This window comes from Nerophis lumbriciformis, linkage group LG21 (assembly GCF_033978685.3).
Source record: "Nerophis lumbriciformis linkage group LG21, RoL_Nlum_v2.1, whole genome shotgun sequence".
Taxonomy (NCBI): Eukaryota; Metazoa; Chordata; class Actinopteri; order Syngnathiformes; family Syngnathidae; genus Nerophis; species Nerophis lumbriciformis.
Window position 1 is genome coordinate 11,181,692 of NC_084568.2, and position 24,696 is coordinate 11,206,387.

General features: G+C 39.8%; 1 protein-coding gene across 3 annotated transcripts in view; it reads right to left on the reverse strand.

Moving 5' to 3' along the window:
- phf1 (PHD finger protein 1) overlaps positions 1–24,696 on the reverse strand; it is a 66,330-nt gene that overhangs the window by 15,087 nt on the left and 26,547 nt on the right. For 2 of the 3 annotated variants that reach the window (XM_061983093.1, XM_061983092.1), the window contains 6 exons: positions 17,221–17,369; positions 17,044–17,139; positions 7,605–7,673; positions 7,393–7,516; positions 4,344–4,411; positions 2,541–2,678 (listed from right to left, as the gene is read on the reverse strand). In XM_061983093.1, coding sequence (XP_061839077.1) covers positions 2,541–2,678; positions 4,344–4,411; positions 7,393–7,516; positions 7,605–7,673; positions 17,044–17,139; positions 17,221–17,369 — 644 coding nt within the window. The remainder of the gene's footprint in view (positions 1–2,540; positions 2,679–4,343; positions 4,412–7,392; positions 7,517–7,604; positions 7,674–17,043; positions 17,140–17,220; positions 17,370–24,696) is intronic. The other variant, XM_061983094.1, reaches the window with a different exon arrangement.

Consider the following 24,696-nt stretch of genomic DNA (forward strand, 5'->3'; position numbering starts at 1 on the left):
CCAAGCGTCTGTCAGTCATTTGTGCACGATGGGGGCGTAGTATGATGCCACCATGGCTGAAAACTCGCTCCACTGGAGCACTGGAGGCAGGCACTGCCAAGACTCTCATGGCCACTCGGAACAGTGAAGGAAGAGTCTTCATGTTCAATGCCCAGAACAAAAGGGGGGAGAGAGTTGTTTTGGGTTGGTGCACTACTTGTAAGTGTATCTTGTGTTTTTTATGTTGATTTAATTAAAAAAAAAAAAAAAAAAATTCTTGTGCGGCCCGATACCAATCGATCCACGGACCAGTACCGGGCCGCGGCCCGGTGGTTGGGGACCACTGAGGTAAACAACCAACAGTATGTCAGAAAGCTAGCTAAAACGGTACACATATTCATAATATAGTATACATTTTAACTGACCTTTATTTTACTATTTTTGTCTTTTTTTAGGTGGCTAAAATACGCGGTGCTGCTGACCGCCATCTAACGTTACGTGTGATATATTGACTAACGTAACCCTGCTTTAAAAAAAATCACTGAACAAAAAGTATGAATAAGGTAGTGAACTGCAACAGATTCCCGTGTTTGCAATAACGTTATATCGTTAGCAGTGAGTTTACAGCCTCACTGATTTAACTACACAGCAAATAAAAGTCACGTTACTTAGCCAATAAACGTTATCTTACATTCAAAACTTACTGTTCTTTGTGCAACTTCAAATGCCGGACGAAGTTGGAAGTTGTTGCCTCTCCATCAGTAATTTTCGAACCGCATGTGTTGCATACTGCAAACCGTTTTGTGTTGACCACCTCGTAATTTTTATACCCAAACAAAATTATTTTAGGTATCTTTTTTTTTTAACTGGCGTGTGGCTTGGACATGTCTTCTTCGTTGGTTGTCCTGCAATTTGATTGGATGAATGCTGTGTGATGAAAACAAAGTAGATCTAATTTGATTGGCTGTTGTACTGAGACCACACCAGCTGACACACGCAACGCTGATAGACAAGTACACAATGAAAAATACGGAGCGCTCCCGAATAACTTTTTCATCTTTGGGTTTTGGGGAAAGTAGCAAGTCATGTCAAGTCATGTCAATTCAAAAGGCTCAAGTCCAAGTGAAGTCACAAGTCATTGATGTTAAAGTCTGAGTCGAGTTGCAAGTCTTTTTACATTTTGTCAAGTCGAGTCTAAAGTCATCAAATTCATGACTCGAGTCTGACTCGAGTCCAAGTCATGTGACTCGAGTCCACACCTCTGTTATATATATATATATATATACTTGCAGCGTGTATATTGTACATATTACATATTGTTATGAAGGTGTATGCTACCACATTTTATATACATTTGCAGTGTAGTGTGTATATTGTACATATTACATATTGTTATGAATGTGTCTGTTACTACATTATATATATATATATATATATATATATATATATATATATATATATATATATATATATATATATATATATATATATATATATATATATATATTTGCAGTGTTTATTTGTTTTGAAGTTGTTATAGAGGCTTGGAAGGCTACAACGGTGACTCCCGTTAGCTGCATTTTGCAAGCATTTTTTAAATTATCTTTAAAATCCTATGTGTTCTTGTCTCTCATAATGATTGTAGACGGTAGGCAAAATTCCCCCCAAAAAGTGCAGTACGTATTTAAGAGTTCAAGCCAGGCATTGAGTTGACCGCCCAGGCTTTTCGCTCGATTCCTCGATTTCTTTTACGAATTCCATTTTTTTTTCGTGAATGAAATACTTCTGTCAACAAAAATGGAGCATTGCACATTGCATGCAAATAATCATCTCTAGCATTGAGATTAATAAAGTGCAAACTTAAATTGATGTCTTGAATAAAATTATTGTGTAAATAAAAGTGTAATATTGTGTAATATGCAAATGAATAATAAAGTAAAACATTGAGAGGACTTTAGTTTTAGTAAGTGAATAATAAAGAGGCTTTTTCACCGCTTCAGTCATCGTTCTGTGCATTGCTCTCCTTCTTTTTTAATCACACATGGTACTTTGTGTAAATAACTCCGCCACAGTAACCTGCTTTTTAGATGGAGTTTGTTGTTGGTTTCTTGTTTGCCTCGTTAACAGTTGCATTTCCCCCACTTGCCTCGATGCCTCAGGTTTTCAGATGCTGCAATAGGTTTCTTGTGCTGCTGCCTTTGCAGCGTGCAGTCATTTGTTCCATGCCTGTTGCCGCAAATCCAAACCACTGACGACACTTTTCTTCTCTTTGGAACAAACGTCTCTCTCTCGTTAGCGTTATCATTAGCCATGTTTTGCAAGGTGTGGGACTCTCCGCGAAGTAAATAAGTAGGAGGGTGCCAAAGCAAGAGGAGAAAAAACATTGTTTTTTTAAATTGTCAGCAAAATCGATATATCGCCCAGGCCTACTCTCATTCGGAAGACCCAGTTTTGAGTCATGTGGACAGCAGGGGCTGGACCAGGCGGGTTACATATTGGGCAAGACAAAATACCGATACTGTAGTGGTGAATATCGCCGAAGGGAGAAACTCAGTCCTTACTCTGACCTTCTGCGGTGCGATATGTTGATTGGCGGCTCGGTGATGAGCGGCGACGAGTCCGACGTCAGCGGTGGCGGGGCTCGTACCTGAAGCCCGAAAAGACACTTCTTCTTCTTGATCTCCTTCCCAGAGACGAACCTGCGCGACATCACAGGGAGAGAAAAAAAAACGTCACGTAAATGAAGTCGCAGTAAACAGGATCACTCTCCTCTTTAAGCCGCCAAGCAAAACATACTAAATGAAATTAGCGACAGTCTTGGACATAATTAGAGAGTAAAGAATTAGGCTCTTTTTGTCTGAATCAATGCAAAGCTATTTGGAGCATAGGCGCCGATCTACATTTCTGCCAGTGGGTGCTCGGTGTGCGTGTGTATTAGTGTTGTCCCGATACCAATATTTTGGTACCGGTACTTTTCGGTACTTTTCCAAATAAAGGGGACCACAAAAAATGTCATTATTGGCTTTATTTTAACAAAAAGAAAATTACGGTACATTAAACATATGTTTCTTATTGCAATTTTGTCCTTATGAAAAATAGTGAACATACTAGACAACTTGTCTTTTAGTAGTAAGTAAACAAACAAAGGCTCCTAATTTAGCTGCTGACGTATGCAGTAACATATTGTGTCATTTATCATTTGATTATTTTGTCAAAATGATTAAGGACAAGTGGTAGAAAATGAATTATTAATCTACTTGTTCATTTACTGTTAATATCTGGTTATTTTCTGTTTCAACATGTTCTATCTACACTTCTGTTAAAATGTAATAATCACTTATTCTTCTATTGTTTGATACTTTACATTAGTTTTGGATGATACCACAAATTTGGGTATCAATCCGATACCAAGCAGTTACAGGATCATACATTGGTCATATTTTTTTTTCCGATTTATTTATTTATTTCAGGAAATTACATTAAAAAAATTTTTTTTAAAAGTACAAAGTTGACAACACATAATAATATAAATTAATATAATGCAAAATGTAATGTATAGTATGTAATACATGATTGTCCAGTTTTGCCTGAAATTCAAAGTCCTCATGTGTCCAGGGACATAATTCCTGAGTTTAAAAAACGAAAGAAGATTTTGTGATGTTAAAAAATATCGATGTAATCATAGTAGTATCGACTAGATACGCTTTTGTACCTGGTATCATTACAGTGGATGTTAACTGTAGAGGCACCAATGGCGTTTGTTTATATTGTAGCATCCCGGAAGAGTTGGTGCTGCAGGGACTTCTGGGAATTTGTTCTGTAGTGTTTATGTTGTGTTGCGGTGCAAATTTTCTTCCAAAATGTGTTTGTCGTTGTTGTTTAGTGTGGTTTCACTATATGGCACATGTTTATGACAGTGTGGCATTGTTAATACTGCCACCCTTAGTGTGACATGTATGGCTGTTGAGTAAGTATGCACTTCATTCACTTGTGTGCTGTGTGCTCCAAGTCAAGATGATTGTGTGATTAGTTCATTATCTGGCACGATAGTTTGGCTTTGTTAATAATACACTATATGATTCACGACTTTTTTATTATGTAAAACGGACCAAAGGATGCCACAAAATTAACAAGTGTGATTTTTCAAAAATTCTTTTAAAGATTGAAAGTCGCCATCAATCCCACTTGGGTGCATTGTCCGTGGGTGCTCGGGGCCCCCCGAAGCACCCACGGGATCGGCGCCTATGATTTGGAGATATTACACCCCTGGTTATTGTGATTTAATACTTAGACTACATTAAGATTCTTATTATAGTCTATGTACACAAGAATCGTTTATGTTTGGGGTGTGTTTGACGTCTCACCTGTCCTTGTGGGAGTTGAGCGCGTTGAGGAGGCTGTGACAGCGGTCTTGTCTGGGTGTGTCAGAGAGCTGCGCCGCGGACATTGAATGAAAAGTTAACGCTGTGTTGACAAAACAAACACAATCTTTCACCACAGCCGACATTGCATCGTATTATAGATTGTATCGTATTCACGTGCGCTGGCAACTGGAGCGTTCGAGAAGCGTGGTCAAATTAAAACCATGTCAAACACAACATTGTTTTGACCTTTCCCAAATTGCATTACACAGAAGACCGTTAGTTGAGTGGAAAAGATGAGCCTGGTCTTCACCAAGGTGGACGTGTGTTTCTACTGTCAAGCGTACGAAAAATAACACATTATTCATTATTTCACTTCACAGGAAGTAAACATACTATCAGTAATTGTTGGAACTGGAAGAGAAGTAGGATTAAATAAGATAATTAATCATTCATTTAAAGCCAATTCCCCTTCCAGTTTCTATTTTCACATATGCAAGTAGTTGTTTACGTTGTTTTTGCCGTCTTTGTCTCTTCTTATCGGTTAAATTGTTGTGTCGTAATCATGTTTAATCGGGCTGTGAATCTTTGGGCACCACGTGATTCAATGCACATGGATCTTCTTCTGTTGCCATTTCTAATACAAAGTAGCGTACTGTATTGTTCGAACTAGGGTTGTACGGTATACCGATACTAATAAACTAAGGTAATGTACTGCTTTTGAAAAATACCGGTACTTTCATGTTTTCTTTCTATGGACATGATGGCGCACCCTGGTGACATTGCTGGTAATATGAGCTGAGGCACATGTGGGTCAACCCACGCACAGAGCACTTGCAAGCAGAAACTGTGGCAACAAAAGAGGTTTTGTTTTCAAAACTAACGACGAATGCTTTAAAACATAGGTAGCTAGCGGCTTACGTCCATCCACAGTGTTTTAGCTTCTTCTAAATCACTAATCCTCGCCTCCATGGAGACAAAGTAAGTTTCTTACGAGTAACGTCCATGGAGGACGAGGAATAGCTAAACATGCTTCATTACACACCGTAGGAGGATTGAATCGCTAACCGATACCAAGGATACCAAGTACAAGAGCGGTATCTACTCGATACTACTATGATTACATCAATATTTTTTTTGGCCATTTTTATTTTTAAACAATGGCATTAAAAAGCAATAAATTAGATTTGCTGATACCTGTAGAAGCCCTGTAGTACTAAAAGATAAGTTGTCTAGTATGTTTACTATCTTATTTATTGCATAAATTCCTCTTTGATTGCAATAAGAAACATGTGTTTTAATGTATCATGAGGTTTTCTGTTAAAATTGAGCCATCAATGGCATTGTTTGTGGTCCCTTTTATTTTGAAAAGTGTTGAAATACATTTTGGTACGGGTAACAAAGTATTAGTATCGCACCAACCCTGTTTCGAACTCAATCTGTCAGTAGACTCGCTATGGAATTGCTAAAAACTACTACAAAGATGTTGGGGAGAAGACGCAGTCGAGGTGGAGCCGGTCAGAAAGCGTCTTGAAAATGATCTGTAAAACAATCTATGCAACCTTTTGATCACAAAGTGTTTTAAGTGTAGAAAAAAATTATAATATGTCCTATTTTAAGTGCATTCTGCACAATTTGAGCAGAAATGTATTAATTGATAGACAACCGTGATGTTGTTTAATTGTAAATTATACGTGCAAAATGATGTATTAATTGAGCCAAATTACTTATAAGACATTACTTGCACATAGGGCTGGGTGATATGGACCAAAACTGATACCGTGGTATTTTTAGTCCGAATGGCGGCATACGGTATGTACCAGTATCTTAAAAAAAAATGTGTAACGTACTAAGTGTTTTAAGGCTAGATAACCAGTGCTGAGAGTACTCTGATTATTTTTTTTGTCAGTTGTAACGTCGTTCGGGTGTCGAGAAGTCGGCACCGCGCCGCCATATTTAAAGAAAAAAAATGTTGATGCTCTGCCTCATGTGTGTTGGAAAAGCCTCCAAAGAGGATGCCCTGTGCTTCGCCCGTCAGGCGCAGAGAAGAGAAATTGCAAAGGTCTAAGGATGTTCTCATTTATCCAGGTCATTGTCATCTCAGGGCATTCAATCGATCGCAACTGGACTGTTTGGTTTGTCTTAGAAGACGTTTCGCCTCTCATCCGAGTAAGCTTCATCAGTTCATGCTCATAGACTTGGATTGGTCAGATCTAGTCTTATACTAAGATTGGTCCGATCCCGTCTTAGACTTAGACAAAGGCACATCAAAAGATATCGGTATGGCCGCATTATCTCAAATATATACCGCTTTCTAAAATATTCCGGTATAAACTATAACACTGGTATACCACCCAGCCCTACTTGCACAATATCACGTTCTAGCACTTGTTGCGGGTGGCTGAGTCGGCATTTTTTGAGGTGAAGCACAACATAACTTTCCAGCGTTTCAGCATAAGTATTTAAGCTATGCGGGTGAAAACCTGACATCAAGCCTAACAAAACCGTTTTGAAATGAAATACATCGTTTTACGGTATGGTTACTGCCGTAACCAAGTTAGATACTAATCCGTAGATAGTACATCACTATCATTTTGTTCAGAATGTTTGAAATATACTGAACTATTATCTTATAACTTTTTGGTAACCCTCCATTGGTATACAAGCCATGCTGTGTGGTACCTAAATGTTGACGCAATGACGAACATTAAAATAAACTAGAACTATTTGACATTGTAGCATAGAAACACAAGTCAGGGTTTAGATTTTCAGCAGTGTTTCAAACTGTACTCAACTGTGCCGATGGGTGATAACGTGGCTTTTGTTTGATTGTACATCAAAAAGCTCATTAGCAAATACGTCATAGAGTCATCTCCCAACTCTGCGCGCCTATTTCCTTTCACGGCACGTCAGGTTTACATGTTTCCAATGCTTTGAATTCAACTGTAATGATTGCTAATGGGCTTCAGGTCTCAGTTACAAAAAAAAAAGCCCGGCAGCATTTCACATAATTTCATCATGGTGTTTTTTAAAGAAGGGGAATTCTTAGTACCGCGCCCAGGAGCAACGAGTCCCAGTTCTCGTTGGTGAAGGACAGGATTTCATGGTCAAAATCAAAGTACTTTCTCTTGCAGCACAGGGAGAGATGGTAGAGCACCAAGTGAGCCAGATCCACCCTGCATTGCAAATAAAGAAAATTAGATGACGGGACATAATATCAAGCTGGAAATAAAGTGGTGAGGGTGAGGTGACAATAGCTCTTACCAGGTCATAGGTAGTCTTTTGACCGTCTCTGGTCCCTTTGCACACACTGAGCACTGGAATTGATAAAACCTAAAACAAAGGCATAGAAAACACAGAATTGAACACTAAACTACTTTTTTAAGCGAGCATAGTGAAAAAAATCATGACTAATTGCGAGCTGCAAACAGCTGGGACTGGACAATATTGTTATTTGAAGAAAAAGAGTGGAACAAAACTCAATAACATGGAAATATTCACTATTTACTTTGTTACATCCATCCATTTTCTACCGCTTATTCCCTTTGGGGTCGCGGGTGGTGCTGGAGCCTATCTCAGCTAAAATCATGTTGTAGAAGTAGTCAGTGATACACCATTTGTGTAGCTAATCGCGTTTACCCAAGTGAACCGAATGCTAATGCCAACAACCTAGCGCTAAATCTAATTTGTTCATTTTGTCGCCATGGAATAAACACTGACATTTATTTTTTACATATTATGTACATCTGAAATGGACCGTAAGGAATCACCTGACTCTCATGAATTCATAATTTACTGAGGAGACGACTTTATGACTGTTGGACACTCCGGACAAAAGCCAGACTTTTTATACAACATTCGTTACACTTTGCTTTGAAAATGATATCGTTTTGCTTTGTAATTTACTTACTTACCTTTCAGTAAAAGTAATATTATCGCCTCGACCTGGAGAGTGTAATAGGTTAGGTGAGTGAGTGGTGTAGCATAGTTGGGATTGCATGTAAGCCCGCCCCACATCAGTGGTGAATGCAAAAGAATAGCAGGGCCATTACAGTTTGGCAACAGCGACTTCGCACTACAAGTTGCCAGAATGATGTTGAGTCCAACAACAAATTGCCTTAGAGACTCTAACTCGAGATTTTTTTTATAGAGGTTTACGCGCGAAGCCTGTCCTCAACAAAGGCGACCACAAGGCAATGATGACAGTGATTGCTTGGATGGCTGTCTTTGGCTCTCCTGAGCCGGCGCACTTTGACAGATTGTGTTTTTAATTTTAGCAAGGTTCCTAGCCACTTTGCTCAAAACTTCTCCTGCGGGAACTGTCGAGGGTGTCAGTTTAGTCGCCAACAACTCGATCCTGTGGACCGGTTGTACTGGGTTACAGGGTTACTAGTAGCAGGTTGATCAAACCTAACCTGACCAGGGTTGTTAGTTACCACATGCCTATAATAAGAATAATTACTTAGCACTTTGAAAGCCCATGGCTACATTAGAGACACTGAATGTGTACGCTACATAATAAGATCATTATTAGATTAAACTTGAATGTCATTGCACATTAGTCGACTAATCTTTAAACTAGGCGTTGACAAGTCAACTATCAAAGTAGTCAGTTGCTAAGTCAAGTAACTCGCAAAATAAACCTTGTCAGCAGACCAGACTATCACCGTTTCAACTCTGCAGAGATGTCATGACCTGTACACAGTTTCGCAAAATGCTAGTTTAGCTGCTACCAAAACAATTAGCCAATCACCACTGATTTCATTTCAACAATTAATGGTACCAACATCCTCGTAAATAATCCCACTGCTTAATGCTGTGATCATTTGTGTTAATAGTGTTTTGATGTTCAGCGGACGTGCTGTAATGAAATAAAAATAAACATACTCCGTTGGCGGTGATGAAAAATACTTCGAATAGCGGGCGCCGTTTTGCTATGCTCAGACGTTGTCTGTGGGATATTTTGAATTCTATTTGTTTAATTTCAGACATGTTTCGAACATAAATGAATATATACAGTACATTAATTATAAATATATCATACCATACCATCATCAAGGGAGCTTAAAGCTACAATGTAATAAACAGAAGAAAATAAGAATTTTGTTATTTTTAATTTTTAATTGGGGACCCATTGAATTTCCCAGGGACCCACTCAAATCACTACTTGTGGGTCCGTGGAAAACACTACAGTGAAAACTATCAACACCTCTAAAAAATTGTTTTGTGTTTATATTTTTGGGTGTCAGGAACGGATACTTTTATTTTAGTTCTCAATAATTTGCTTCAGTTTTTCTACCATTTGGTTTTTGAAGTGCCACAATAGGGCTTGAAAATGTGACGTAACAATGCATTGCGGGTCTTGCTGTCCTGTCAATAGCTCACTTTGATTGATTGATTGATTGATTGATTGAAGCTTTTATTAGTAGATTGCACAGTACAGTACATATTCCGTACAAATGACCACTAAATGGTAACACCCGAATAAGTTTTTCAACTTGTTTAAGTCAGGGTCCACTTAAATTGATTCAAACTTATTCATACTTATGCCACTGAATGCAAGACTCGTCGCTCAAGTTGTGTTTTTTTCCTTTAAAAAGTTCTAAACATGGTGCGAATGTGCCGAATCATTAACTGCCAAAATTGTTGTTATGATCGCATCAGAAAAAAAAAAAGTTTGGTGACATTTTTCTAATTCCCAGCGCGACAGCAAAGCCAAGGCACTTGTGTTAGTGAGCTAATAAAGAGACGGCGAATAGCCTGGATAGCAGCTGGGAGAAACAGCACTTTTAACGCTGTCACCTGGTACATGTTGGTGTGCTCACTGCATTTTCCGACTGGTACGTTTGAATCAAAACAGGTCTTATTCTGTTTCACACGTAGCATTTAGGAGGCTAGCGTTAGCCAAGCTAGCCGCAGGCTACAAACAACATAAACTATTTTGGAAAAAAGCATGTTTGTCTACTTTTAGTCATAGGTAAGCACAAAAATTAATGAATATTGTTTTCGGAGAAGTAGCACAGCGATCAAAGTATTTAAAAGTAATAAAGGGCTTGTTTTCTTCAAGGGAACCTGTTTATGAAATGTGAATGGGCACCATCTCTCCATCTTGGACACATAAGAAATCAAAGATGTTGATTTCGCACAATTTCAACAGAGGACAATGAGTCTTAACAGACTTTGCATTCTAAAATTTGGTATAAAAACAAGAGTTGTAAATCTCTCTGGATTTGATTCGATTCGATTTGCCTCTTGATACATGGGTTACGATGTGATTCAAAAACCGTTTATTTATAAAGCAGAACGATTCGATGTGGTTCGATTTAGTGTATGGACTATTAGATTTGATTTAGTGTATGAATGATTGAATAAGATTCGATACAGAATATGAACGATTCGATTATATGGTTAACATTTGTTGATGGACACATTCTTTTTTACACTACAAAAGAACATAAACATTTCTTCCGCTGCGTACACTACTTATGTTAGAGGATAAATAGTTAGGACCTTGGCACCAAGCGCTCAGACTAGATCTGTCCAAGCTAAGTCTACGAGCATGAACTGATGAAAACTACTCGGATGAAAGGTCAAACATGACTCTCTTCACAGACAACCGTGACTCTCCTGTCATTTTAAAGACAAAAACTGTCAACTGATTTCTACTTTGGCACAATAACCGGTTTATGTGTTTACACTCGATTTAACCTAAGGATTCACAGCTGAACCTTATCGATGGAGGGGGCTGTAACCGACGCAGCCGAACCTGCCACTTCTGGAACCGGATATTTGGTCGCATCGGTTTATCGTTAACAACCCTATTAAAAACTGGCTCTGTTGATGAGATTTAGACAAGTTCGGCATTGACAATGCCTACTCAAATCTCTTGTCCATTGGATGTGCTCATGTGAAACAATTCCACCAATGAAACATATTTTTTCCAGGTAGCGAGCCTATTGAATAGGGTACAGTTTGTCTCGGTAGAGTCCCTTGATTTTTTCATTTTGTACGATCCATTTTAACCCAGTTTGTTGCTCTCTCTCACATTACGGTGGCTACAGTACAGCTGTGTAAACAAAAGCTTCGGCCAGCAACAATGGCTTCAGCAGCCCCACAATGCACTGAGAAATCAGGTGCCCTTCTGAGCCCTGTACTGTAGTTGTTACGCTTTGAAACATTACACTCCATCAACATGTTTTCCTTCTATTTGAACTATAAGTGGCTAATCTCGGTTGACATGGTAACAACGTTGTGCTGCAGCCAGTCTTTATATATGCATGTTAGCTGAAGGTCGGGGGAATGAAGCGCACACAGAGACATATGTTTACTATTCCACTCGGGAGCTCAGGCTTTACTCTTCCTCCATCACCTGCTCAGGAGATGTAGCGCCGCGACCTCGTCTTTCCTCACTGTCAATCTCAATCTGGAGACATGACCGTCATATCCTGCGCAACACCACCACAACAGTGCCGCCTCTAAAAAGACTCAAGTCCTGCCATCTGTACAACAGGGCAGCAGAAGGGCTGCTTGTGTCCGTCCCTGAGGACCTGCCTACAGATGCACGGCTGGCGGCAGCCTGGAAGCAGGAGTGGGAGTCGGCCCGGCCCACACGCAACCGCTGTTACCCCGGATTTCCACTGAATGCGAAACGGCCGCGGACCGACTTCATCGCGGAAGGGTGGCGCCCTCTGCCTTCTGATCTTGCGAATTTGCGCGATAAGAGAAGTAGTAATACAGTTAATGAATTATTCTGTCCTTCCAGAGAAGTAGAAGCAAATAAAGTCGGTCCTGTCTCGATAAGCCACTTTATTTTTTGCAGCAAGCAACAATCTAACAGTAACATCATCCCTGGCGAGCATGTCACACAATCAGTCCTCCGCTCTTCCAATTTCCGTACCAGCTGATATTTGACACAGGCCCCCTTATCCCCATTTAGCTCATATGCCTGTACATCCATCCATCCATCCATCTTCTTCCGCTTATCCGAGGTCGGGTCGCGGGGGCAGCAGTTTAAGCAGGGAAGCCCAGACTTCCCTCTCCCCAGCCACTTCGTCCAGCTCCTCCCGGGGGATCCCGAGGCGTTCCCAGGCCAGCCGGGAGAGATAGTCTTCCCAGCGTGTCCTGGGTCTTCCCCGTGGCCTCCTACCGGTCGGACGTGCCCTAAACACCTTCCTAGGGAGGCGTTCGGGTGGCATCCTGACCAGATGCCCGAACCACCTCATCTGGCTCCTCTCGATGTGGAGGAGCAGCGGCTTTACTTTGAGCTCCCCCCGAATGACAGAGCTTCTCACACTATCTCTAAGGGAGAGCCCCGCCACTCGGCGGAGGAAACTCATTTCGGCCGCTTGTACCCGTGATCTTGTCCTTTCGGTCATGACCCAAAGCTCATGACCATAGGTGAGGATGGGAACGTAGATCGACCGGTAAATCGAGAGCTTTGCCTTCCGGCTCAGCTCCTTCTTCACTACAACGGATCGATACAGTGTCCGCATTACTGAAGACGCCGCACCGATCCGCCTGTCGATCTCACGATCCACTCTTCCCCCACTCGTGAACAAGACTCCGAGGTACTTGAACTCCTCCACTTGGGGCAAGATCTCCTCCCCAACCCGGAGATGGCACTCCACCCTTTTCCGGGAGAGAACCATGGACTCGGACTTGGAGGTGCTGATTCCCATCCCAGTCGCTTCACACTCGGCTGCGAACCGATCCAGTGAGAGCTGAAGATCTTGGCCGGAGGAAGCCATTAGGACCACATCATCTGCAAATAGCAGAGACCTAATCCTGCAGCCACCAAACCAGTACATGATTTTTTAATTTTGGACCTCCAGAATCAGCATGTCCTCATCAATTTGTGTCAACAAGATGAAACGTAGACTGAAAACCTTTGACAAGTTGACTTCATGTTTGTCGCCGCCCATTAGGACCTTTCAAAGTGTAAAATACGATCTGCCTTGAAGACGGAGTATTTTATTTTGAATCTAAACCGGATACTTTATTTTGTGTTTGTGCACAACTTCCTGTCCAACGCTAGCAGATTTTAGCTCAAGTGAACGGATTTCTTGTGGCGTCCGGCAAAAATGGAAGTTCTGCCTATAATTAGTGTTGGAATGCGGAATGGCAAGGGCATGTCGGTGACATTCCGCGGGCGGTGGAAATTGACCTATTGACTTGAATGAAAACAGAAAGAGCCCACCTGTCCGCGGTCGTTTTGGATTCAGTGGAAATTCAGGGGTTACTTCCAGGACTTGGGACGCGGCTTTAAAGGAGTGGAACAATGGACCCTTAACCGACTGCGAACTGGGGTCGGCTGTTTTAAAACATCCAGGGGCAAGTGGGGCCTGGTGGACGGAGTATTATGCCATGGTGGGTTGCAGACGGTTGGGGACGGCGTGGCGAAGTTGGTAGAGTGGCCGTGCCAGCAATCGGAGGGTTGCTGGTTACTGGGGTTCAATCCCCACCTTCTACCATCCTAGTCACGTCCGTTGTGTCCTTGGGCAAGACACTTCACCCTTGCTCCTGATGGGTGCTGGTTAGCGCCTTGCATGGCAGCTCCCGCCATCAGTGTGTGAATGTGTGTGTGAATGGGTGAATGTGGAAATACTGTCAAAGTGCTTTGAGTACCTTGAAGGTAGAAAAGCGCTATACAAGTAAAACCCATTTATCATTTATTTATATAAACACACAGCTGTACAAAACACCCACGGACCCACTTCGATGTGGGATCTAAGACAAAAACGTGGCTGTACGCTACTGAGTTGGACATGTGACGATGACACACGAAAGAAGAAGAATCTCAATCTGACACCTCTCCCTCTTGATGGCTTCAGTAATGACATGGTGTCATGGTGGCTAATAAACCCAGCTGGCTAATGACAACCATAACTTCATGGATGGATACGTTTTATTAAGCTCCAGAGAGGCTGCCTGTCAAAAGGCTCCAGCACCAGCCTGCATGTTCAGCCTCTATTTTTCTTCTGGGTTTTAAATTTTTTAGAACATGAGAGGGACTCTTGACCTTCTCAGCGAACAGTGGCAATGGAAGCTGTCGTGTTCACATCTTCATTTAGCGTAATCGGACTTCATCAAATTGCCCACATGATCAGTGACAGACGACAAGTCGCGCTTAATGAAGCACAAGACTACATGAGTACTTCATTCACTGCATGCTGCCCCATGTTGATGTTTGGTTCTATCGAGGGATGTCCAATGAAATCATCAACCCGTATAATTACGAAAAAGGAGATATCAGATTATATCGCATTGGAAATAAACTGCTGGACAGTATCAGCATATCGGTAAGCATATCCGGTTCTATCGTATTATACCTTACAGTTTGATTCAAATACAACTATTACTGTGATACTTTATAGTAGTACTTTATTCAAGGTATCAGGGGACGGCTTGGCGCGGTTGGGAGAGTGGCCGTGCCAGCAACCTGAGGGTTCCTGGTTCGATCCCCGGAAAAGCGCACCATTTACTATTTTATCCGCTGGGTCTTAAATACAACAATTTGAATTTAAGGCCCTAAAATGTCGATAACTATCCTAAAATCTCATAAAAGGTCTTAAATACGATGTTTGAAAAGTTGAAAGCCTACAGCAAAGTCGAATGACTTGCATAAGACGGATAGGTGCGAGTTCAACCATTTGTGGCTCCAGAACAATCAATTTGATGCATGCTTGAAGCCGGTGTTTAGGACCCGGATGCGGCGCCATTGAGGAGGAAAGCGAATGGAAGGATAATGTAAAAGTCAAAAATACGGAATAAGTCTGTGTCAAAAGATGATGACAGACAAGATATTGTTGTGTTGTCCTCTACCATTGCTGGCGTTCTGGTTCTTGATACAATAAAATACTTAACTTCACTGCACCTTTGGCAAAAAAAAAAACAGTTCTATGGCAAATCTGAAAAATGGCTGTTTTGATGTTTGCTAATATTGTTTTTAAGTACCGTATTTTCCGCACTATAAGGCGCACCTAAAAACCTCCAATTTTCTCAAAAGCTGACAGTGCGCCTTATAATCCGGTGCGCCTTATCTATGGACCAATATTGAGCCACAACAGGTCTTGCAACTACGGGATGCATAACGTAACCCCAGCCTCTACTGTAGCGTCTATTCTATGCGCCTTATAATGCGGTGCGCCTTATATATGAACAAAGTTTTAAAATAGGCCATTCATTGAAGGTGTGCCTTATAATCCGGTGCGCCTTATAGTGTGGAAAATACGGTAGTTTACTATAGAGAGTCTCCTGGTGTATTTAGTTAGTTTAACCATTTTGTTTTCCAATGTAAAAGAGCAGTGAATTAATTCATATACTTAAAATTCATTCTGGCTCTCTGATTTTCCTTCATGTCTTTGTACTTTTGTGTCCGTACGGATGTAAAATGCTTTTAAATTATTTTCAATATGGTCTTAAAAAGACTCAAATTTGACTTGGTGAAACCTGCCCAGACCCTGTTCTTACCAGTTTGGATGTGTTTGCCTTCGATTTAAGTTTAAATTGTATTGCCCAGCTGCACCAAATGATAATATAAATACATTTAATAAAGTCAAATACAAATAAGGCAACAAGAGAAGTATCCTACACTTCTCTTTTGTAAAGTAAATCTGAACAGCCGATATGGGCATTTACATCAACTATATGATTTGCCTGAGAAGCTGGACAGGACAAAAAAATAAAATTAAAATAAAGTTTAAATTGTATTTTCAAATCTTATATAGGCTCCAGCACCCCCCGAGACCCCGAAAGGGACAAGTGGTAGAAAATGGTTGGATGGATGGAATCATTTTCTGAGTTTTTTTTCCTACATTTGAAACACTTCCTGGTGGTCAAAATGTTACATCGATTACGTTTTACAGACCATCTTCAAACCGTTTTCTGACCGTCTTATGACTGTCTTTAACATTTTGCCCTTATTTTTATGCATTCTAAATGGTAAATAAATGCGATCATAAATGCTTAAAATGGAGCCTATTGGAGTCGCTCTATTAAGCCCTAACACATACAGTATCTATTTTTACAGTTGGTGTTTGAATTCCATCCATCCATCCATTTCCTACCGTTTGTCCCTGTTGGGGTAACGGGGGGTGCTGGAGCCTATCTAAGCTGCATTTGGACGGAAGGTGAGGTACACCCTGGACAAGTCGCCACCTAATCGCAGGGCCAACACAGATAATAATAATAATAATAATAACTGGGATTTATATAGCGCTTTTCTAAGTACCCAAAGTCGCTTTACATGTAGAACCCATCAATCATTCACACCTGGTGGTGGTAAGCTACTTTCATAGCCACAGCTGCCCTGGGGTAGACTGACGGAAGCGTGGCTGCAATTTGCGCCAACGGCCCCTCCGACCACCACCCATCATTCAATTCACCGGTGTGAGTGGCACCGGGGGCAAAGGGTGAAGTGTCCCGCCCAAGGACACAACGGCAGCGATTTTTTTGGATGGTAAGAGACGGGGAGCGAACCTGCAACCCTCAGGTTTCTGGCACGGTTGCTCTACCCACTACGCCATGCCGCCCCATAGATAGACAGACAACATTCACACTCACTTTCACACACTAGGGCCAATTTAGTGTTGCCAATCAACCTATCCCCAGGTGCATGTCTTTGGATTCTTGAATTAAAATTCATACAATTTCACAAAAACAGTACTCATTTTGTGAGAATTGGTGTAGGATGTAAGTCCCTTACCTGTCCCCGTACAGTAGAGGCTTGGTCAGACACTGAGTACAGGCCTCGTGGAACCACTGACCGCAGCTTCCACACTGCAGCATCTTTAGGTTCCACCTGCAGGACCCCATCCCCCAAAAGAATGACTTTTGTATTATTTGCAATAGTTTTGAGCTCCAACTCGGTGATGTCGCTCACTCTCCGGGTCCGGCACAGTAGCAGTAACACTGCTGCTGATTGGACAGATGATGCGTGTCCCAGTCCAGCGACGTCAGCTGGTAGGGGAGCCTCAGTTTCATGAACTGCATGAGGCGGGCAAAGCGTCCACGCTTCATGGCGCCGCCTCTCTGCAAAACACAATTTGAGGACAGGACTTTGGGATGGGTGTGGTTACAGTATATGTGTGTGCGTATGTGTGTGTGTCGTAGAAGGGCTGTCACCAAGAAGAGTGTGTACTACTATTCTGCTGCCAATGCCAGGTCAGCTGTGAGGGATGGGGCCACATTTGGACAATTAAATATTTTCTTTTAGCATCTTTGCAGATCTGGAGCATCTATGATTGATTGATTTTAAGTCTACTGCGCTTAACTGGAATGTCATTTTTCAGTTTTACGACTATTGACTGTGCGCAATGCCTCAGAGAGAATGTAGGACATCTGATCCAGAAATATACCCTGTGTTGTACTTGTAGTTTTGCCTTGGCTGCTAATTGTCTTAACAACCCGGGATACATTCTAAAAACACCGTATTTTCCGGACTGTAGAGAGCACCGGAATATAAGCCGCACCCACAACATTTTAGAAGAAAAATATGTTTCCATATATTAGCTGCAGATATATACGTTGTGCAATGAGTTATTTACACAGAAAGATTCTGTAAATGTTTATTTATATACCGTATTTTTCGGAGTATAAGTTGCTCCGGCCGAAAACGCATAATAAAGAAGGAAAAAAACATGTACCGTATTTTCCGCACTATTAGCCGCACCTAAAAACCACAAATTTACTCAAAAGCTGACAGTGCGGCTTATAACCCGGTGCGCTTTATATATGGATTAATATTAAGATTCATTTTCATAAAGTTTCGGTCTCGCAACTACGGTAAACAGCCGCCATCTTTTTTCCCCGTAGAAGAGGAAGTGCTTCTTCTTCTACGCAAGCAACCGCCAAGGTAAGCACCCGCCCCCATAGAACAGGAAGCGCTTCTTCTTCTACTGTAAGCAACCACCCGCCCGCGTAGAAGAAGAAGAAGCGCGCGGATATTACGTTTCATTTCCTTTGTGTGTTTACATCTGTAAAGACCACAAAATGGCTCCTACTAAGCGACAGGTTTGCGGTTCATGAAAAGACGCAATCTCTCCATCCGCACACGGACTACTATTTCACAGCAACTGCCTAAAGACTTTCAAGAAAAGCTGGCTACTTTCCGTGCATATTGTAAAAACAAGATAGCTGAAAAAAAGATCCGGCCAGAGAACATTATCAACATGGACGAGGTTCCACTGACTTTTGATATTCCTGTGAACCGCACTGTGGATACAACGGGAGCACGTACGGTGAATATTCGCACCACAGGGAATGAGAAGTCATCCTTCACTGTGGTTCTAGCTTGCCATGCTAATGGCCAGAAACTTCCACCCATGGTGATATTCAAAAGGAAGACCTTGCCAAAAGAGACCTTTCCAGCCGGCGTCATCATAAAAGCTAACTCGAAGGGATGGATGGATGAAGAAAAGATGAGCGAGTGGTTAAGGTAAGTTTACGCGAAGAGGCCGGGTGGCTTTTTTCACGCAGCTCCGTCCATGTTGATATACGACTCCATGCGCGCCCACATCACGCTGGTTTTTAATATATTATTAAAGTTTGACTGACCTATCTGACTGTTTTTTTGACATTCCTTTAGCGCAGTTAGATGCGGCTGAAAACACGGGGCGGCTTATAGGTGGACAAAGTTTTGAAATATGCCGTTCATTGAAGGCGCGGCTTATAACCCAGGGCGCCTTATGGTGCGGAAAATACGGTATAAGTCGCACTGGAGTATAAGTCGCAGTTTTTGTGGAAATTTATTTGATAAAACCCAACACCAAGAATAGACATTTGAAAGGCAATTTAAAATAAATAAAGAATAGTGAACAACAGGCTGAATAAGTGTACGTTATATGAGGCATAAATAACCAACTGAGAACGTGCCTGGTATGTAAACGTAACATATTATGGTAAGAGTCATTCAAATAACTATAACATATAGAACATGCTATACGTTTACCAAACAATCTGTCACTCCTAATCGCTAAATCCGATGAAATCTTATACGTCTAGTCTCTTACGTGAATAAGCTAAATAATATTATTTGATATTTTACGGTAATGTGTTAATAATTTCACACATAAGTCGCTCCCGAGTATAAGTCGCACCCCCGGCCAAACTATGAAAAAAACTGCGATTTATAGTCCGAAAAAATACGGTACCTTAATTATTTCCAAATGGTGTAGTAAAACGGCTGATCAAACAAAACAGAAGTCATTGTCATGGACACACTAGCTGCGGAAGCTAGCTCTCCAATCAGCTAAACAAACTCAATAACTCCACGGTGACGTTTTGGTGAGTTTACAAAACTGAAAAAATACAAAAATAATGCCATTGTACGTTAATAATACTAACAGACACTCGTAAACGTGTTAGCATATTAGCTAATGCTAACGATGCTAACGTCATTACATTATGATAGCATGTACAAATATGCATGAAGACACTCCTACAGACAACACATGGGACGGTTTAGGAAGTAAGAATTGTTTTAGTTGTATTGTAAAACTTAAAACGTTGCTTGGTGTTACGAATGAAGAATCCATACGCGTAGTAACGCTATGGACGGCTGTAAGACGAACCGCACTCCGGTTGGAAGAAGGAAGAAAAAAAAACTACCTGCAAATGGATGCAGCACCTGCAGTGAGTGAACTCGTCCATAAGATGGCGCCATAGCACAAACAATAACACACCTACTAGTTGTATTTGCTTCTTTGTTTTTTTAAACTATGTTTTAATAATAGCTGTTATAGAGAAGATTAATCCATCAGTTAGCCGCAGTGTTTTATAAGCCGCAGGGTTCAAAGCGAATGAAAAACGTAGCGGCTTAAAGTCCGGGAATATACGGTACGATTTAAAAAATACATGAAGTGAAATAAAAGAACAAACAGGTTACCATAGAAAGGGGAATTGTATGGCCATTAGTCGCGACTTACCTGACACATGAAACGTGACACATTTGGGGCATGCATTATCCACTTTAGCCGCCAGATGGCAGTAAAGTGTTGAATATCATAAATGTTTTCGTGGCAATTCCGGGTCTATGGTCGAGTGGTGCTTTCCATCATTTTCAACAGACTGCATTGCAAAATGATTTTCTTCCTCTCAAGAATTGGGTCATACGAATCCCTACTGTAACTGTAACAAGAAAAAGTTGCAATGTTGACTCTAAGAACATTGTTCAGCATGCTAATGTTTTATGCTGGCTTTTTAGACACTTTTTTTTGTTAACACCTAAAAATAATGCATTTCAATACTTGGTGCCATCATGAGAGTACGCTAACTTGTTCAATGTCATCATACTTAAGGTTGTATGCTTGCTTTTCAGCTAATTTTGTTTGTTTCAACCAAAAAAAATCATGGACTTTCATACTTGGTACCATCTTGGAATGATGCTAACGTCTCTTATATGCAAACGTTAGAATGATACATTTTATGCCAGCTATTCAGCTAATTTTGTATGTTTACTCTTAAAAATAGTGCATTTTAATACTTGGCACTTTCTTAAAAGTACAGTAACTTGTCCTCAGCCATCATGCTAGCTTTAGCATGCTAACGTTTTATGCTTGCTTTTTAGCTATTAGTTTATGTTTAAACCTAAAAAACATGGATTTGGATACTTGGCACCATCTTAGAAGTATACTAACGTCTTTTATATGAACATGCTAACGTTTTATGCTAACTTTTTAGCTATTTGTGTATGTTTAAACCTAAAAATCATGAATTTGGATACTTGACGCCATCTTAGAAGTATGCTAACGTCTTTTATATTAACATGCCAACGTTTCATGCTAGCGTTTATGCTATTTGTGTATATTTCAACCTAAAACTCATGGATTTGGATACTTCACCCCATCTTAGAAGTATGCTAACGTCTTTTGTATTAACATGCTATTGTTTCATGCTAGCTTTTTAGCTAAATTTGTATGTTTAAACGTAAAAATCATGGATTTGAATACTTGGCCCCATCTTAGAAGTATGCTAACGTCTCTTACATTAGCATGCTATTGTTTCATTCTAGCTTTGTAGATAATTTTGTATGTTTAAACCTAAAAATAATGGATTTGGTATACTTTGCGCCATCTTAGAAGTATACTAACGTCTTTTATATTAACATGCTATTGTTTCATGCTAGCTTTTTAGCAAATTTTGTATGTTTAAACCTAAAAATAATGGATTTGGGATACTTTGCGCCATCTTAGACGTATACTAACGTCTTTTGTATGAACATGCTAACGTTTTGTGCTAGCTTTTTAGCTATTTGTGTATGTTTGCAAATTGCAAATTTTGTATGTTTCAACCTAAAAACCACGGATTTGGATATTTGGCCCCATCTTAGAAGTATGCTAACGTCTTTTATATCAGCATGCTATTGTTTCATGCTAGCTTTTTAGCTAATTCCGTTTGTTTAAACCTAAAAAGAATGGATTTGGGATACTTTGCGCCATCTTAGAACTATACTAAAGTCTTTTATATCAACATGCTAACGTTTCGTGCTATCTTTTTAGCTAATTGTGTATGTTTAAACCTAAAAATTATGGATTTGGTATACTTTGCGCCATCTTAGAAGTATACTAACGTCTTTTGTATTAACATGCTAACGCTTCGTGCTAGCTTTTTAGCTAATTCCGTATGTTTAATCCTAAAAATAATGGATTTGGGATACTTTGCGCCATCTTAGAAGTATACTAAAGTCTTTTATATTAACATGCTAACGTTTCCTGCTAGCTTTTAAGCTTTCTGTGTATGTTTAAACCTAAAACTCATGGATTTGGATACTTAGCTCCATCTTAGAAGTAAGCTAACGTCTTTTATATCAGCATGCTATTGTTTTATGCTAGCTTTTTAGCAAATTGTGTATGTTTAAACCTAAAAATAATGGATTTGGGATACTTGGCGCCATCTTAGAAGTATACTAACGTCTTTTATATGAACATGCTAACGTTTTCTGGTAGCTTTTAAGCTATTTGTGTATGTTTCAACCTAAAAACCATGGATTTGGGATACTTGGCGCCATCTTAGAAGTATACTAACGTCTTTTGTATTAACATGCTAACGTTTCGTGCTAGCTTTTTAGCCAATTCCGTATGTTTAAACCTAAAAATAATGGATTTGGGATACTTTGCGCCATCTTAGAAGTATACTAAAGTCTTTTATAATAACATGCTAACGTTTCCTGCTAGCTTTTAAGCTTTTTGTGTATGTTTAAACCTAAAACTCATGGATTTGGATACTTAGCTCCATCTTAGAAGTAAGCTAACATCTTTTATATCAGCATGCTATTGTTTTATGCTAGCTTTTTAGCAAATTGTGTACGTTTAAACCTAAAAATAATGGATTTGGGATACTTGGCGCCATCTTAAAAGTATACTAACGTCTTTTATATGAACATGCTAACGTTTTCTGGTAGCTTTTAAGCTATTTGTGTATGTTTCAACCTAAAAACCATGGATTTGGGATACTTGGCGCCATCTTAGAAGTATACTAACGTCTTTTATATTAACATGCTAACGTTTCGCGCTAGCTTTTTAGCCAATTCCGTATGTTTAAACCTAAAAATAATGGATTTGGGATACTTTGCGCCATCTTAGAAGTATACTACAGTCTTTTATATTAACATGCTAACGTTTCCTGCTAGCTTTTAAGCTTTTTGTGTATGTTTAAACCTAAAACTCATGGATTTGGATACTTAGCTCCATCTTAGAAGTAAGCTAACGTCTTTTATATCAGCATGCTATTGTTTTATGCTAGCTTTTTAGCAAATTGTGTACGTTTAAACCTAAAAATAATGGATTTGGGATACTTGGCGCCATCTTAGAAGTATACTAATGTCTTTTATATGAACGTGCTAACGTTTTCTGGTAGCTTTTAAGCTATTTGTGTATGTTTCAACCTAAAAACCATGGATTTGGGATACTTGGCGCCATCTTAGAAGTATACTAACGTCTTTTGTATTAACATGCTAACGTTTCGTGCTAGCTTTTTAGCCAATTCCGTATGTTTAAACCTAAAAATAATGGATTTGGGATACTTTGCGCCATCTTAGAAGTATACTAAAGTCTTTTATATTAACATGCTAACGTTTCCTGCTAGCTTTTAAGCTTTTTGTGTATGTTTAAACCTAAAACTCATGGATTTGGATACTTAGCTCCATCTTAGAAGTAAGCTAACATCTTTTATATCAGCATGCTATTGTTTTATGCTAGCTTTTTAGCAAATTGTGTATGTTTAAACCTAAAAATAATGGATTTGGGATACTTGGCGCCATCTTAGAAGTATACTAACGTCTTTTATATGAACATGCTAACGTTTTCTGGTAGCTTTTAAGCTATTTGTGTATGTTTCAACCTAAAAACCATGGATTTGGGATACTTGGCGCCATCTTAGAAGTATACTAACGTCTTTTATATTAACATGCTAACGTTTCCTGCTAGATTTTAAGCTTTTTGTGTATGTTTAAACCTAAAACTCATGGATTTGGATACTTAGCTCCATCTTAAAATTATGCTAACGTCTTTTATATCAGCATGCTAACGCTTCGTGCTAGCTTTTTAGCCAATTCCGTATGTTTAAACCTAAAAATAATGGATTTGGGATACTTTGCGCCATCTTAGAAGTATACTAAAGTCTTTTATATCAACATGCTAACGTTTCCTGCTAGCTTTTAAGCTTTTTGTGTATGTTTAAACCTAAAACTCATGGATTTGGATACTTAGCTCCATCTTAGAAGTAAGCTAACGTCTTTTATATCAGCATGCTATTGTTTTATGCTAGCTTTTTAGCAAATTGTGTACGTTTAAACCTAAAAATAATGGATTTGGGATACTTGGCGCCATCTTAGAAGTATACTAACGTCTTTTATATGAACGTGCTAACGTTTTCTGGTAGCTTTTAAGCTATTTGTGTATGTTTCAACCTAAAAACCATGGATTTGGGATACTTGGCGCCATCTTAGAAGTATACTAACGTCTTTTGTATTAACATGCTAACGTTTCGTGCTAGCTTTTTAGCCAATTCCGTATGTTTAAACCTAAAAATAATGGATTTGGGATACTTTGCGCCATCTTAGAAGTATACTAAAGTCTTTTATATTAACATGCTAACGTTTCCTGCTAGCTTTTAAGGTTTTTTGTATGTTTAAACCTAAAACTCATGGATTTGGATACTTAGCTCCATCTTAGAAGTAAGCTAACATCTTTTATATCAGCATGCTATTGTTTTATGCTAGCTTTTTAGCAAATTGTGTATGTTTAAACCTAAAAATAATGGATTTGGGATACTTGGCGCCATCTTAGAAGTATACTAACGTCTTTTATATGAACGTGCTAACGTTTTCTGGTAGCTTTTAAGCTATTTGTGTATGTTTCAA